Raw genomic sequence first — 15,547 nt, 5'->3', positions numbered from 1 at the left:
CCATACTGACTCTTCCACACACACCACACACTGGCCCTACCATGAACTGCTGTAGGCTCATGTGGACATCATGGCGTGTGGCCAAGCTGATGGCTACATGGCTAAGGATGTTAAGGAACAACACAACAAGGTGCCAGGAAACACACATGTGGATGTGAGTTTACTGAGGGGAACTGACGAAGAACAGGGGTTTCTAAAGCACGACTTATACAAAGCAGGAAGCATCATCCCTCAAGTTTGTGCCAGACCCTCAATGCAGCACAGGGAAAAGGCCCATCAGAAACAGAGTGGAGGGCACCATCCTCCTGGTTCTGTCCAGGTTGTCAGGGACATACCCTGTGCTCTTCCCTGCACTCTCAGGGATGGGGCTCATAGAGGGCTTCCAAGGATACTGAGGGAAAATCAGCCTATCAAGGGGCCATGGCTGAATCAGCACCAAATCCAACAGGGAACAGACAGAGATAGACAGAAGAGAGAGTAAAACAAGGGGAAGAGGGATGGGGACTTTCCTTGTCCATCACCTTCCACAGGAAGATGAAGCTCACAGAGGCACCAGGACCTGCCCAAGCCACACCCAGATGACCTGGACTCTTTTGACCAAGCTCTAACACCCACTTCTCAAGATGTGCCATGGACCACAAGAGAGACTATGCTGGCGGAAGGGAGAGGACACTTGAAAAATAGGGATGGGCCCAGGACCCAGGCCAGACCCACCCCTGCATGTGCCACACTCACCGGATGGTCTCAATGATTTCATGAGCAGCATCATGGTGTTTGTCCTGAAAGATAAAATGACAGGGTTAAGAGCTGACTGAGAAGTCCTTCTACTCTCCACAGATGGTGGGTTGGTAATCTCAGGGCCCAGGGACCACAGAAGGGGGACACTGCAGCCCTTGAGCTTTCCTGCCTCTGCATTTCCAAACCCCCAGAGCTCCCAAGCCCTCCAAGAAGACAGGACCGCCCAGAAAGTCCTCCCATGGCACTGAGGTGCTGTCCTGGGACCCCTGCACACTTGAGGCATAAATGGCATAGGGGAGGGACTCTTTCCCCAGCAGGCTCTTTTCTACAGTGCTCTTTTCCTACAGTGCTCTTTCCCCAGCAGACAGGAGAGAGGAGACAGAGTCTGGAGGGACCTAGACTCTGCCACCTAGCAGTGCACTCTGGCACTTCTCCTGGGTGCTCCTATGACTTGGATGCCACAGATCTGTTTTCGAGTTAATGAACCTCCCAGGCCTCCATTTCCCCATCTGTAAAATGGGGAATGCTAGTAACAGCCAGCATGAGAGCACACACGTGGCCATCCTTGCGCCTGGATGAAGACACCTCCCAGTACTTCCCCTGCCAGCCAGGACTGTGCCCACTGTGTGGGGGGTTCCTCATGGCTTCTTCCTCAAAAGGAAGCTCAGGGGTCACTCCAGGCCTTTCACTTGGGTGTGGACAGCAAGTTAACCCCAAACCTCGCTGAAACCAGGATCAGGAAGCACCAAGTGACGCACCTCCTCTGCCCCATCTCTGTCCTTCTCTCACATAAGCACTATGCCTTCTACATCACGGTGAGGGTTAGTAGAGTGGTGAGTGCAAGTGAGTCAGCAAAGAGGATGGGCTCAAGAAAAGGGGTTTGGAGAAAGAGGCCTGCCAATATGCTGACAGTCATGATGTCTCTTAGCCCAGACCACCATCTTCACCACTTTACAATAGGAGGAAAGTGACCACAGATAGAGTACATCACATGTTTCAGCATTCGATAATAGAATCAAAACAGCTTTTTACACACCAGGGAGTCCTAAGCATTATTTTTTAAATAATAGCTCCACTGAGATATAATTTAGATAGAATAGAGCTGACCTGTTTAAGCACACAGTTCAGTGGCTCTTGGTACATTCAGTGTTGTGCAACCACTGCACTAATTCCAGAATATTCCATTAACCTGAAAGGGAGCTCCACCCCCATCATAATTCATTCTCCAGCCCCCTCTCAACCCCTGACAACCACTAACCCACTTCCCATCTCCATGGATTTGCCTTTTCCATTTCACATAAATGGGACCATATACTATGTGGCCTTTTGTGCAATGTCTTGTTTTTAAAGGTCAAGGAAAAACCAACCTTCTAGTGTTCAAAATAATGTCCTCCCACTTACTAAGAATCAGGCAACAAATACTACTTAACCACTATCATTTAGAGAAGGTGGGGGCAAGATAAGAATATGAGATCGGTCTGAAAAAAGTCCAGCCATTGTTAATATGAGAATGGTTTGCACAACATCAACGCAACCTGGCAGCCAAGAAGAGTGGTCTGGGATATGCATGTGTGAATGCGTACTTAATGGCACTAGTCAGTGGAGGCAAAAGATACTGTTGAGTGAGCATGTGCCCTGTGTGGTGTCACATTCAAAATGACTGAGCAAATAGAGCAACAAATATGCACCAAATTTTGCATTAAGTTTGAACATGCCTCTGCAGAAACTATTTGGATAATTCATAAAGATGCAGCTATGGGCAAGTGGTGATTGGCTCCTGCATCGCAACAATGTGCCCACTCATGCATCATGTCTCGTGCAGAGTTTTCTGACAAAACATCAAATCGCTGAGGCGACTTAGTCCCTCTACAGCCCAGATTTGGCGTCCTGAGACTTCTACCTCTTCCCAAAACTAAAATCACCTTTGAAAAGGAAGAGATTTCAGATTGTAAATGAGATTCAGGAAAATGCAACAGGGCAGCTGATGGCAACTGGTAGAACTGTCAGGGTGCCTACTTTAAAGGGGACTGAGGCAACATTGTCCTATATACAATGTTTCCTGTATCTTCTTCAATAAATGTCTGTTTTTCATATTACATGGCTAGATACCTTCTGGACATACCACCTATATCTATAGAGAAACACACACATGTGCAACACAGAAGCATGTTTCACAACTGTCAACAGTGCAATACAACTGGCGGCCGTCACCAGGCCATAGCCCTCGCTGAATTAACTATCTTGATCCAAACACACATGCCAGCCTGCAAAGGCACAAGGGTCTGGAATTTGGTCTCGGTGATAGAATGAACTGGTGCCTTCTCAGCTTTAAAACCACAAAACAAAGGGAGAGAAAAGTTGACAACTGCACCCTCTGAGGTCTCAGAGTGATCCTTTTAAGGCCAGGCCAGTTTCCACCCACAGTACTGAGAGGTGTAACTTTAGAAGCCCTGGTCACTATCAATGATTCAGAAACTCTCATGACCTCTTGGCCACAGCCTCTTCTTACTTCTCCATAGGCCTTGGGAGGGGAAAGACATCAGATGCCCACCAGTAAAGGTCAGAATGACAACAGCCCCAAGGAATCCCTGGACCTCCTTGGACGGACAGCTCGGCTCTCATCTTGGTATGCAGGGACACCCCCCTCCCCCAGACTCTCTCCCGAAGCACAGGAGCCCTGGACCCTGGCTGGTCTCAGCCATCGTCCCATTATGCAAGGACACCTCCTCATACTGCCCCCTGCATTTCAGAAGCCCCAAACGCTGATTTGACCCCCCAGCCCTACCCTTATTATGCAGGGACACCCCCAAACTGCCTCCTTCACTCCCACATCCCCAGCCCAGCATGGCCCAGGGCAGAAAGTTCCATTTGACCAACCCACGCTCTTCTCAATTCTTGTACCAGAGCACCCAAGAAAAGAAGCTGAGAGAGGTTCTGCCCATAAAAATCTGGCTGGCAGAGCACTGACAGCTGGGAAAGCTGAGTGGTGGGTACCCAGGGTTCACCAAGTCCCCACTTTGGGGAACATGTGGAAAGGTTCACAGTAAGTACAACTGTCCCATCTTAAACTGTGTACTACATGAAAAGGCAGTCATCACACCCTGACATGACATCAAACTGTCCCTTATGGTACTACTCACCTCCCCAACTCACGTGTGAGGCCTGTGGCTTATTCTCCCAGACCCTAACCCTTGTGTGCTCAGGGACTGTATGGAGGGGGTGCACACAGAAGGATGGAAGGTGAGTGTAGGGAACCCAGCTCTCACATTCGGCAGGTGCCCAGCTTCTTCCTTCACCAGGATAAATTTGAGAACAGCACCCACAGTAAGAACTCAAGGTCCAGCTGCAGGTGGGGACATGGCTCCAGCTCTGTCACCAGCTGTTACCCCATATCCCTCTGAGGAGGTGGGCCAGAAGGGTCTCTCAGATACCCCTGCAAGGGCACAAGTCTATCATTCTAAGCACTTACCTCTTGTTCGTTCCAAGTCTACACAACTTCTAGAGTCTGTGTGCCCAGAATATACAAGGCAAGAGGCAGAGACAAGAGATCAACAAAGGAGGGTGTATACTAGGGGCTCACGGTGGGCACAACAGATGCACTGCTGCACTGGATCCATCACCACCTCCACTCTCCTCATTCCCATTAGCAACATGAAAATGATATGTGGGGAGTACCTTCAGCCCCACAGATCACTTACAGGGGAGGGCAGCACCCCATGGTGCTCTGAAGCAGGGCTCTCACATAGTAACCAGAATCAAAAACCTGTGTAGGGCTCGTGAGAGAGATGCCTGTGACCCACAGTGCCAACTGTCATATTCAGTAGGTCTGCGGGCCCAGAACCTACATTCCTAACAAGTTCCCAGGGACCCCCCTGATGGAACAAGGGCTTACACTGGTGGGTAGGAAGTGCTCTCCCTTCTCTCCTTGGGGAAGAACAACTGATTGGAAATACTGCCAAGACAACTGGGCAGACTACTCTTGCAGGCAGAAGGGAGTGTCCTGCAGCAAGGGCACCTGCTTCCTGATCTCTCAGAATACTGCCTTCTCTTCCGGTGGCTCCACACAACTCCGGAGCCCCACGGTAGCAGTGCCAGGCTGCTTGCATCACAAACAGTCCCTGAAGCCAAAGCAAGACAAACAAAATGGTTTCTGGTGCAGGCCATATGGACTCAGGACAGGCTATGGCTGGCTGGCCCACGAGCAGCTGCTGTGAAAGAGGTCCCCCCATGGGTACTACATGGACACAGAAGGACCAGGTGGGGGGACACAGGGGCAAATGGATGCTGTGGATGGACACAGGGGTCACAGTGCACAGGAAATATGATGTATGAACAGAGTTTTAAAACATGAAGGATGAAGGGAAGAGATGTTTTAATGGCAGGGTTGTGATGAGCAGACATCCAGCTGGAAGAGGAGGAATGAGGTGGGATGTGGTGTATTCACACCCTGTCAACAGGCGTCCTGAAAATTCTCAGTCAGTCTCAGAGGAAAACCAGAGGGCGTGCCCAAGGCAGAGGAGGGGAATAGTCAGGACCTGCAGGTGTCTGTCTCATACTGGCTTTTGTCTTCACTACTCTACTCCATGCTTCCGAGTGTTCGGGTACCACCCCAAGCAGGGTAGCAGGCTCACGGATTAGGCTAAGCACCTTAGTTGGGCCGGAGGCCCTTTGCTATTGAGGTGGGAGCAACAGTAATTAGTTTATGGTTTATTATTTTCTTTAAAAGATTTCCTTTATTTTATTCTTAGAGGGGAAAGAGGGAGAAAGAAGGAAATAAACATCAATATGTGGCTGCCTCCCGTGCACCCCCTACTGGGGACCTGGCCCACAACCCAAGCATATGCCCTGACTGGGAATTGAACCAGTGACCCTGTGGTTTGCAGGCTGACACTCAAATTCACTGAGCCACACCAGCCAGGACTTATGGTTTATTCTTCATATGGTTGATTTGAGTATTGATTATGATAGCACCTTAACTAGTTCAAAATAAGCAGTACCCCCAAAAGAGAGACCACATGTCCAAATTAAGAGCAAAAAACTGGCAAATCACCAGGGCAGAGGAGGGGTGGGCAGAGAGCAGGTACTAATGGGACATAGGGTGGGTAGTTAGAGATCAGATCTGTGGGATGAGAAACCTGGCTGCTGTGGCACCAGGGCAAAGATAGAGGGTCAGATGGGCCAAGGGTGACCAGATGTGTGGGATGCAAGACAAGAAGAAAATGTGGGTGCCTCATTCAAAAATGTTTAGCAAGTTCAAGTGGAAACCACAGAGCATCAACCAAGTCAGGCCCTTCTGCAGGGAGGTTTGTAGGCAGGACAGGCTAGAGTTTGAATCCAACAGTGCTGCTCCTAGAAATGGCATCTTGAGCCGGTCACATAGCCTCTGCACATAGCTCTCTCATCTGTACACTAGACCCTGTGAGGACATGTCTATGCTGGAAAGGCCTCCTGTTTGTTCTGGTCCTGCTGCCAGACCTCTGCTTTCATGTACCTACCCAGGGAGAGATCTACCCTGTGAAGATGATCTCCCAGGTTCACAGCACCCATGTCTATGGAGCAATGAATACTAGGACTCTTGGCCTGCTGCTCTGGGGCAACACAAGGAGAAAAGGAATAGCAAGTTAAGACGTCTCAATCAATTGCAGTGAACATTTTCCCAGAGCTGCAGAAAAAGTCAAGTTTACCCACTAATTGCTTTTGAGCTCAACAGTTTTAAGAACTATGTTTATATGGACCCTAAGTAATGTCACATTACAAAAGGGGAGGCTGATGCTGCTCTGTGGGGAGGAGGATACTGAGTCGGTGCTGTCACACATTAATCCAGCCCTGACCTATGCTTACTCCTGCTGTCAGGGAATGTCTTCTGCTCAGACAGAAGACAGAACTGAATCAACAGCCAGTAGTGACTCACTGGGACAGAGGGCTCATATCCTACAGCCACCCCTGTGGCATGTCTCCTTGCAGGGCCACACTTCCCCAGTCATTGATGCTCCATGCCAGCTCTGGCCTATACAAGCCAGGTGACAAACAAGTCAGGGTCTGTGCAGAGGACAGAGCTGCATGTACACACACCCTGCCCACCACATCAACAGCCCCACAACCCCCAACTCCACGGGACAAGGGAGCCTCACCAAATGCCATCCCAGCACCACTAGTTTTCACTACCCCACTCCCTACTGAGCAAGCAAGCAGCTTGGCCCCTGAACCTCACTCAGACAGTGACACCCACTGTGCAAACACAGTCCCACAGCCCTGTGTGCTAAGCTCTATGGTCAGGAGGAAGAAGCCTCCATGTGGAAGAAGGATCCAGAAGCATGCTATCTCCATGGCAAGCACAGGCCACCAATGAGGCACCTGATATAAGGTGGCCTGGACCAAGCTGTGCTCTAAGTGCAAAATGCAGTAATCTCAAGATTTAGAATACACACCAAAAAAAGTTGTTCAAAAAATTTTTAATATATTTTATTGATTATGCTATTACAGTTGTTCCATTTCCCCCTTTCATTCCCCTCTACCCTGCATACCCCCTCCCTCCCACATTCCCCCCTTTAGTTCATGTCCATGTGTCACAAGTTCTTTAGCTTCTACATTTCCCATATTATCCTTGCCTTTCCCCCTGTCTATTTTCTACCTACCATCTATGCTACTTATTCTCTGTACCTTCTCCCCCTCTCTCCTCCTCCCACTCCCCTGTTGTTAACCCTCCATGTGATCTTCATTTCTGTGGTTCCGTTCCTGTTCTAGTTGTTTGCTTAGTTTGTTTCTGTTTTTGTTTTAGGTGTGGTTGTTAATAATTGTGAGTTTGCTATCATTTTACTGTACATGTTTTTTTTAATTCTTTTTCTTAGATAAGTCCCTATGACATTTCATAAAATAAGGGCTTGGTGATGATGAACTCCCTGAACTAGACCTTATCTGAGAAGCACTTTATCTGCCTTTCCATTCTAAATGAAAGCTTTGCTGGATAGAGCAATCTTGGATGTAGGTCTTTGGATTTCATGACTTGGAATACTTCTTTCCAGCCCCTTCTTGCCTGTAAGGTCTCTTTTGAGAAATCAGCTGACAGTCTGATGGGAACTCCTTTGTAGGTAACTGTCTCCTTATCTCTTGCTGCTTCTAGGATTCTCTCCTTCATTTTAATCTTGGCTAATGTAATGATGATGTGCCTTGGTATATTCCTTCTTGGGTCCAACTTCTTTGGGACTCTCTGAGCTTCCTGGACTTCCTGGAAGTCCATTTCCTTTGCCAGATTGGGGAAGTTCATTATTTGTTCAAATAACTTTGCCACTTATTGCTCTTCCTCTTCCCCTTCTGGTATCCCTATAATTCGGATGTTGGAACATTTAAAGATGTTCTGGAGGTTCCTAAGCCTCTCCTCATTTTTCTGAATTCTCGTTTCTTCATTCTTTTCTGTTTGGTTGTTTCTTTCTTCCTTCTGGTCCACTCCTTTTATTTGAGTCCCAGTGTTCTTCCCATCACTATTGGTTCCCTGTGCATTTTCCTTCATTTCACTTAGTGTAGCCTTCATCTTCTCATCTAATTTGCAACCAAAATCAACCAATTCTGTGAGCATCCTGATCACCAGGACTTTGAACTGTGCACCTGATAGGTTGGCTACCTCTTGGTCACTTAGTTTGTATTAGCTCTAGAACTGTGATCTGTTCTTTCATTTGGGCCTTTTTTTTTTTTTTTGTCTCCTCTCGCCTGTTATGTATTAGGGACAGAGCCTTAGGTGTTCACCAGGGCAGGGCAACCCAGTCACTACTGGGTTGTGACTCTGTATGTGGGAGCGGGGTCTGAGAGGGAATAATGGCACTTGCTCCACTCTCTATCGGGTATCAGTCCCCTCTGCCGCTTTCCCCAAGCAAACTGGGCCCTTCTGGTGCTGATTCCCATGTGGCTGGGCTTGTGTACATTCTAGGACCCTGTAGGTCTCTCCAACGAACTCTCCTATGAGGCTGGGAGTCTGTCCCTAAGCCTCAACCCCCACTGGTGTTTTCAGGCTTTATTTCCTGGCCCTGGGACCCTGGGTTGCATGGTCTGTCTTGGTACCCAATATCACCTCATTTATCTGTGCACGAATGTGGCACCGCCTGGTCAGCCACCTTGCGTGCAGTGCTTTACTTCACAATCGCCACTGGCTGGGTCTGCCAGTTGCCACCTTGTGCCCAGGGGCTGTCAGCCGCTGCCTGCACCTGCGAAAACCACTGGAGGTGCTGTTTGCTCCTGGTGCCACCGCTTTTTGTGCCTTGACCCATCTCAGCCACCTAACTCCGCCCCACTTACCAATCTGGATGAATTTGTCTATTTTATCTCCTTGGTTGTTCGACTTCCATACAGTTCAATTTTCTGTCAGTTCTGGTTGTTATTTTGTTTCTAAATTGTTGTTGTTCTTATTTTGGTTGTGCAAGAAGGCAGTGTGTCTACCTATGCCTCCATCTTGGCCAGAAGTCTCTGTTCACAATGTTTTAATCACATAATGAAATGACAGGATTTTGGCCATACTCAGTTAAATAAAATTATTAAAAACTTTTCTCACATGCTTCTTTTCACTTTTTTCCTTTTTAATATATTTTATTGATTATGCCATTACAGTTATCCCATTTCCCCCCTTCATTCCCCTCTACCCTGCACGTCCCCTCCCCCACCATTCCCCCCCTTTAGTTTATGTCCATGCGTTACAAGTTCTTTAGATCCTATATTTACTATACTAATCTTGCTCTCCCCCCTGTCTATTTTCTACCTACCATCTCTGCTACTTATTCTCTGTACCTTCTCCCACCTTCTCCTCCTTCTACTCCCCTGTTGCTAACCCTCCATGTGATCTCCATTTCTATGGTTCCGCTCCTGATCTAGCTGTCCGCTTAGTTGCTTTTGTTTTAGGTGTGGTTGTTAGTAACTGTGAGTTTGCTGTCATTTCACTGTTCATATATTTTTTAAAGATTTTATTTATTTATTTTTAGAGAGAGGGCAAGGGAGGGAGAAAGAGAGGGAGAGAAACATCAATGTGTGGTTGCCTCTCACGCAGCCCCCACTGAAGACCTGGCCTGCAACCCCAAGCATGTGCCTTGACTGGGAATTGAACTGGCGACGCTTTGGTTCACAGCCCGCGCTCAATCCACTGAGCTATACCAGCCAGGTCACTGTTTATATTTTTTATCTTCTTTTTCTTAGATAAGTCCCTATAACATTTCATATAATAAGGGCCTGGTGATGATGAACTCCTTGAACTTTACATTATCTGAGAAGCACTTTATCTGCCCTTCCATTCTAAATGAAAGCTTTGCTGGATAGAGCAATCTTGAATGTAGGTCCTTTCCTTTCATGACTTGGAATACTTCTTTCCAGCCCCTTCTTGCCTGTAAGGTCTCTTTTGAGAAATCAGCTGACAGTCTGATGGGAACTCCTCTGTAGGTGACTGTCCCCTTCTCTCTTGCTGCTGCTAGTATTCTCTCATTTTAATCTTGGCTAATGTAATGATGATGTGCCTTGGTGTGTTCCTTCTTGAGTACAACTTCTTTGGGACTCTCTGAGCTTCCTGGAAGTCTATTTCCTTTGCCAGATTGGGGAAATTCTTCTTTATTATTTGTTCAAATAAGTTTTCCACTCGTGGCTGTTCCTCTTCCCCTTCTGGTACCCCTATAATTCAGATGTTGGAACATTTAAAGATGTCCTGGAGGTTCCTAACCCTCTCCTCATTTTTTTGAATTCCTGTTTCTTCATTTTCTGTTTGATTGTTTTTTCCTTCCTTCTGGTCCACTCCATTGATTTGAGTCCCAGTTTTCTTTCCATCACTATTGGTTTCCTGTGCATTTCCCTTCATTTCAATTAGTTTAGCCTTCATTTGTTCCTCTAATTTGTGACTAGAATCAACCAGTTCTATGAGCATCCTGATCACCAATGTTTTGAACTGTGCGTCTGATAGGCTGGCTATCTTTTGGTCACTTAGAAGTATTGGCTCTAGGGCTGTAAGCTGTTCTGTTTGAGCCATAATGTTTTGGTCTGTTCCTGCCTGTTATGTATGAGGGGCGGAGCCTTAGGTGTTCACCAGGGTTGGGGGACCCAGTCACTGGGTTGTGATGCTGTATATGGGGGTGGGGCCAGAGAGGAGCAATGGCGTTTGTTACACTCTCTCTTGGACTTCAGTCCCCTCTGCTGCTTCCCACAAGCAAATCTGGCCCCCCTGGGGCCGGCTCCCGGGTGTGTGGGCCTGTGCACCCTCCAGGACCCTGTGGGTCTCTCCAACAAACTCTCTATGAGCCTGGGAGCTTCTCCTGGCACCTTGAGCCCGAAAGTTTTTCCAATCAGTGCTTTTAGGCTTTAATTCCCGTCGCTGGGGCCCTAGCCTGTGTGGTCCGTCTCACTGCTCACTCCTTCACCTGGTTTATCTGAGTGTCAATGTGTGACCGTGGTCAGCCTGCCGCCTTGTGCCCTCACTGGGTCTGCCCGTTGCCACCTCGCACCTGGGATCTGCCAACTGCCATCTGTGTGCCTGGGTTGTTTCAGCCGCTTTTTCCTGCATGACCCCACTGTGCCAGCTGCTGACTCCACCCCTCTTACCCCCTCTTACTGGTCAGGATGAATGGTTTCTCTAGTTTTGTGAGATGTCACCATTGGGGGAAACTGGGTAAAGAGAACATGGGGTATCTATTATTTCTTATGGCTGCATGATAATCTATGATTATCTCAAATAAAAAGTTTAATAAAAAAAGGATGGAACTCCCAAAGGGAGACTGGGGCATGGAGGGTCTCTTGTAGCTCCATTTTCTCCTCCCTAGGGAATGTTCACATTTCCTGGGCCCCCTCTGCCTCCCTCTAGCACTTACCCATCAGGACCAGAGTGCACAGTAAGTATTTGTATCTTAAGGACCAGAGTACAAAAACTAACAGTCACATGTGGAACACCAAACTTTTGGATCATCCCTTCCCCTTTGAAACCAGCTACTTCACCCACACAAAACCATGGGAGGGTTAATCTGCCTTTAACCTGAACTCGGTTTAGACGGACTCACACAGGCAGAGGTCAGATCAGAAAATATCTTCTGAGTCACAGGATGGCTGGCTCACTTGGCCTGCCCACTCAGCTAGTACTCACTGCCAGCTCAGAGGGCACTCATCAGAGAACTGTGGGCTCCCAGTAGGAAGCCAAGGGTGGAAACAGTCATGCTTAGGTTGCTCCCCTGGCCCACAGCCTTACTAAGTCACGCCGGGAAAGGACTCTCGCATGCCTTACTCTCGAAGATTCTTGCCCTGCCACCTGGCAACCCAAGATGCCATTTACTCCCTTCTGAGTTGGGACCTGGTTTCCCACCCAAGAAGGGCCATCCTGCATTAGAAATAACACCTCTGTGAACTGCAAGTGTGAATCAGAAATTCAGTCACTGAAGGAACAGAATGCACTGGGCCTCCCACTCATGTTTGTCAGTTGCTGACAAAAGTCAGTTTCCAAGGTTGGACACTTCTAAGTGTGGCCCGTTGTAGCTATTTGCACTTCCACCTACAGATGCCCCTCCCAGAAAAAGTCACCCCCAGGGCAAAACTGGCAGCTCCTTACTCTGGAACCTCAGCTGACCATTATAACTCTGCTAACGCTTTATCTATAGGTTTCTTGAGAATAAGAACAATGTCTACTGTCCTCTGTGTCCCCCAGGAATGCTGCGAATTTTCAGGAGGTGCTAAGAAGGAATGAATCAGTGAACAAGTAAGCTCAGTCATTTCAAATGTGTGGTCACATGAGTAATCTGACCTTTCAAAAAGTGAAGCTTCTAAAGCAGTCCTTTTTCTTCATGTATTCATCATCAAGTCATCACAAAACATGTACTCTATAAGTACTGCCCCCTCATTTCCTGTGAAAAGCAAAATTCCTCAGTGGGGAAACGGAAGGTTGACAGACATCACTGAAAAGGGTTGTTTCGAGCCCTGGCAGCTGGCTGAGAATTTCACTGGGATGCCCTGGCAGAGGGACAGCCACTGCAGGAAGGGGCCTATTGACATCAGGTGGCAGCACACCTGGCCAAGGCAGCACACCCCTGCCCCCAGCCACGTGAGGCTGGGGCCAGAAGGGAAAGATGCTCTATAGTTCAGAATCCCCTGCCACTAGAAAGCTAGGCCCCAACCCAGGAGGCCTTATATACAAGGGTTACAAATCCCCATGGCTTTGCTCCACCCTGAATAAAAGCAGGTGATGTAATGACATGAGTGTCTCTGGATAAATTTTCATCTTAGTATGAAATTCCTGGATGGTGGGTCTAACTTTTCCCATGCTCAAAAAAAAACAAAACACAAAACAATCTGTAAGGTGCACAAATCTTGGTTAACATACACCTGGCACAGTATACCCCACCAGTCCTGCTCCTGAGTGTTTCCCAAGAGAGGTGAAACTCAAGTTCACATAAAAACCTAAGCACAGATAGTTAGAGTGGTTTTATTTGTAATCCTCCTGAGACTGGAAATATCCCAAGTGTCCTGCCACTGGCAGCCTAATGGATCAATGGAAAATTGGGATAGGACAAGAAAAAGGAGTTGCTTTTTCTATCTGCTACAACATGGATGACTCTGGGTATGTTTTACTGAGTGGAAGCAGCCAGAATCAAAACACTGCGTGCTTTGATCAATATTGAGTCCACTAATCTAACTTTCTGGAAAAGGCAAAACTGTAGGGATAGAGAGGAGGTCAGTGACTGCCAAGAGGTGAGAGGGCAGCTGGTGGCAAAGGGCAGCAGAAGGGACACTGAGGAATGAGGTGATTGTTCTGCAGCCTAGTTGCTATGGATCTGTCAAACCCCTAGGAATATACCCTTAAAAAAGTGATCTGTGCCACTAAAGATTAAAAAAAAAAATTAAAATTTAAACAATTCACTGGGCAGCCACAGAGGCTGGTGGGAAGGGTTGAGTTTTGAAAGTTCTCCTCACTTTGTTTCCTGTTGCCTTTGCTGTCCCCCCCTGCCCTGCCCACTGCTCAAGCCGCCTGTGAGATTCACACGAGAGACCAGAGCTGCCCAACCGGAAAAGCCAGAGCCGGACTCGACCTCGCCTCTGAGTGCGGGATGAGCAACACTCCAGAGCACCAGAGCGAGGCAGGCTGGAAACCACGAAATCCTCCCACGACACCAGCTCCTGGGCAGTCCCTGCGTCCCGACCCCGCCCCGGGCGCGTCGTTTCCAAAAACTGACACATTCAGAGGGTTCGCGGGCTTCCCCACCGGGTCCCTTGGAGACTCCGCCCCCGCCCGCAAGACCAGCGCGCGAAAGGACGCCCCACAGACGCCTGCCCAAGGCGCCTGCTGTGCTTTCCGTCCCAACGGCACACTGCCCGGCCCGAGCACGGACGCAGGGACACTGACACACACCACACGGCACCCAATGTGAGAGACCGAGGCGCGCATCCTGCGCCCTGCATTTCCAAAATCACCCAGGGGCCGGCTTTGTAAATTTCCGCTCGGCCTGTCATTTTCCAAGGGTCACTGGGGAATGGGGGGCAGAAGGCCTCATTTGCAAGGGTCAGGCCACCCATTTAAGATTACTGGATAGAATGCCTCATTTTGGTACGGCCAGTCCTGCCCCTTAAGATTAGGGACAAACTGCCTTAGAAGAAAAAAAAAAAAAAAAAACTAAGAAGAGAAAGAAAAGATGCCCTCAAAAATAAAAAATAAAGCTCACTGACAGCTCAAAGAATAAACTACCAAAAGAAAGAAAGAAACCCTGAAGGTCAGAACGTGAAACACGGGAAGGCAAGTTCGCCGACCGCCCTGACCCGGGTCGGGGGCGATGGGGAACCAGGATCCCAGCTCCGCACAGGCAACGGCAGCATGGCTCGGGTGCCCCTCAGAGTCGCAGAGTCCCCGCTGCCTATTCTATGTGCTGGGGCTAGAAACGGCGGCGGAGACCTCCGCCAGGCAGGAAAGGGGGGTTCCCAAGAGTGTTTCTGGAACTGAGTCTTTCCGTTGCTCGGTGGGCCCCTAATGCGCACCGCGCAAGGCGGGGGTCCAGGGAAAGGGGCGGAGGGAGGGGAGGAGAGGGCGGTACTCACGTAGACCGGCAGCGGCCACGGGTAGACGGCGGGCTCGGCCCCCACGGGCGACTTGAGCCTCAGCTCAAGCTTCTCCCCCATGTCGGCGCGCGCGGCAGTCGCACCATGCTAGTCGGGCGGTTGGGGGAGGGGCGGGGCGCCGCCGGCGGGGGCGGGGCAGGAGTGAAGGAGGGCGGGAGGCTGAGGGGAGGGGGCCTGGCCTGGGCCTCGGCCGCAGCCGCCGCCGCCGCTGCCGCAGCGCTCCCGTCCGGGCCCCGGCTCCCTCTTTGTAGTCACAGGACCGGGGCCTCCAGTGCCGCCGCCATCTTGGGCCGGCGTGAGGCGAGCACAATGAGCCCCGGACCGGGCCGAACCACTCTACAAACGCGTGCGGGGGGGGGCCGGGGCGATGCGGTAGCGCGCGCCCGTTGCCCCGCCCGCTGCGCCGCACGCGCCTCCCCTACCGTCCCGCCCCATGGACTCTCCTGCACGAGCGCACGCACGCGCGTCCTCGGCTGCCCTCAACGTCCCCAGCCAGCTGAAGTGGGGACCGGGTGAGACCCTGTGGGGTCTGAGGTGGGGGGGGTTCGAGCCCCGCTTTTGAAAGAAGGGGACCGTCCACCCGAAAAATTAAGCCATAATCCCTTATTACACATGATGGCCGGAGTCCAGGCCTTTTCTATAGCTCGAAGTACAGAACTCGCTCAACCGGAATCCCGCTTATTGAGCATCTGCTAGGCCCAGATCCCAGGCACTCAATGCTGGCAAAGAAGTCACCTAGCCCAGGGCCGCCGGTTTAACT

General features: G+C 49.7%; 1 protein-coding gene across 5 annotated transcripts in view; it reads right to left on the bottom strand.

The window, feature by feature from the left end:
• The window catches only part of DOT1L (DOT1 like histone lysine methyltransferase), a 61,508-nt gene extending 46,426 nt beyond the window's left edge, over positions 1–15,082 (bottom strand). For all 5 annotated transcript variants that reach the window (XM_037137810.2, XM_053658679.1, XM_037137819.2 and 2 more), the window contains exons 1-2: positions 14,767–15,082; positions 736–779 (exon numbers count right to left, since the gene is read on the bottom strand). In XM_037137810.2, coding sequence (XP_036993705.2) covers positions 736–779; positions 14,767–14,847 — 125 coding nt within the window. In that variant the 5' untranslated portion in view covers positions 14,848–15,082. The remainder of the gene's footprint in view (positions 1–735; positions 780–14,766) is intronic.
• Positions 15,083–15,547: the final 465 nt, after the last annotated feature.

This window comes from Artibeus jamaicensis, unplaced genomic scaffold, assembly GCF_021234435.1.
Source record: "Artibeus jamaicensis isolate MK-2021 breed Jamaican fruit bat unplaced genomic scaffold, CSHL_Jam_final scaffold_537, whole genome shotgun sequence".
Taxonomy (NCBI): domain Eukaryota; kingdom Metazoa; phylum Chordata; class Mammalia; order Chiroptera; family Phyllostomidae; genus Artibeus; species Artibeus jamaicensis.
Note: the sequence above shows the minus strand (reverse complement) of the source record. Positions and strands in the feature narration are given on the sequence as shown.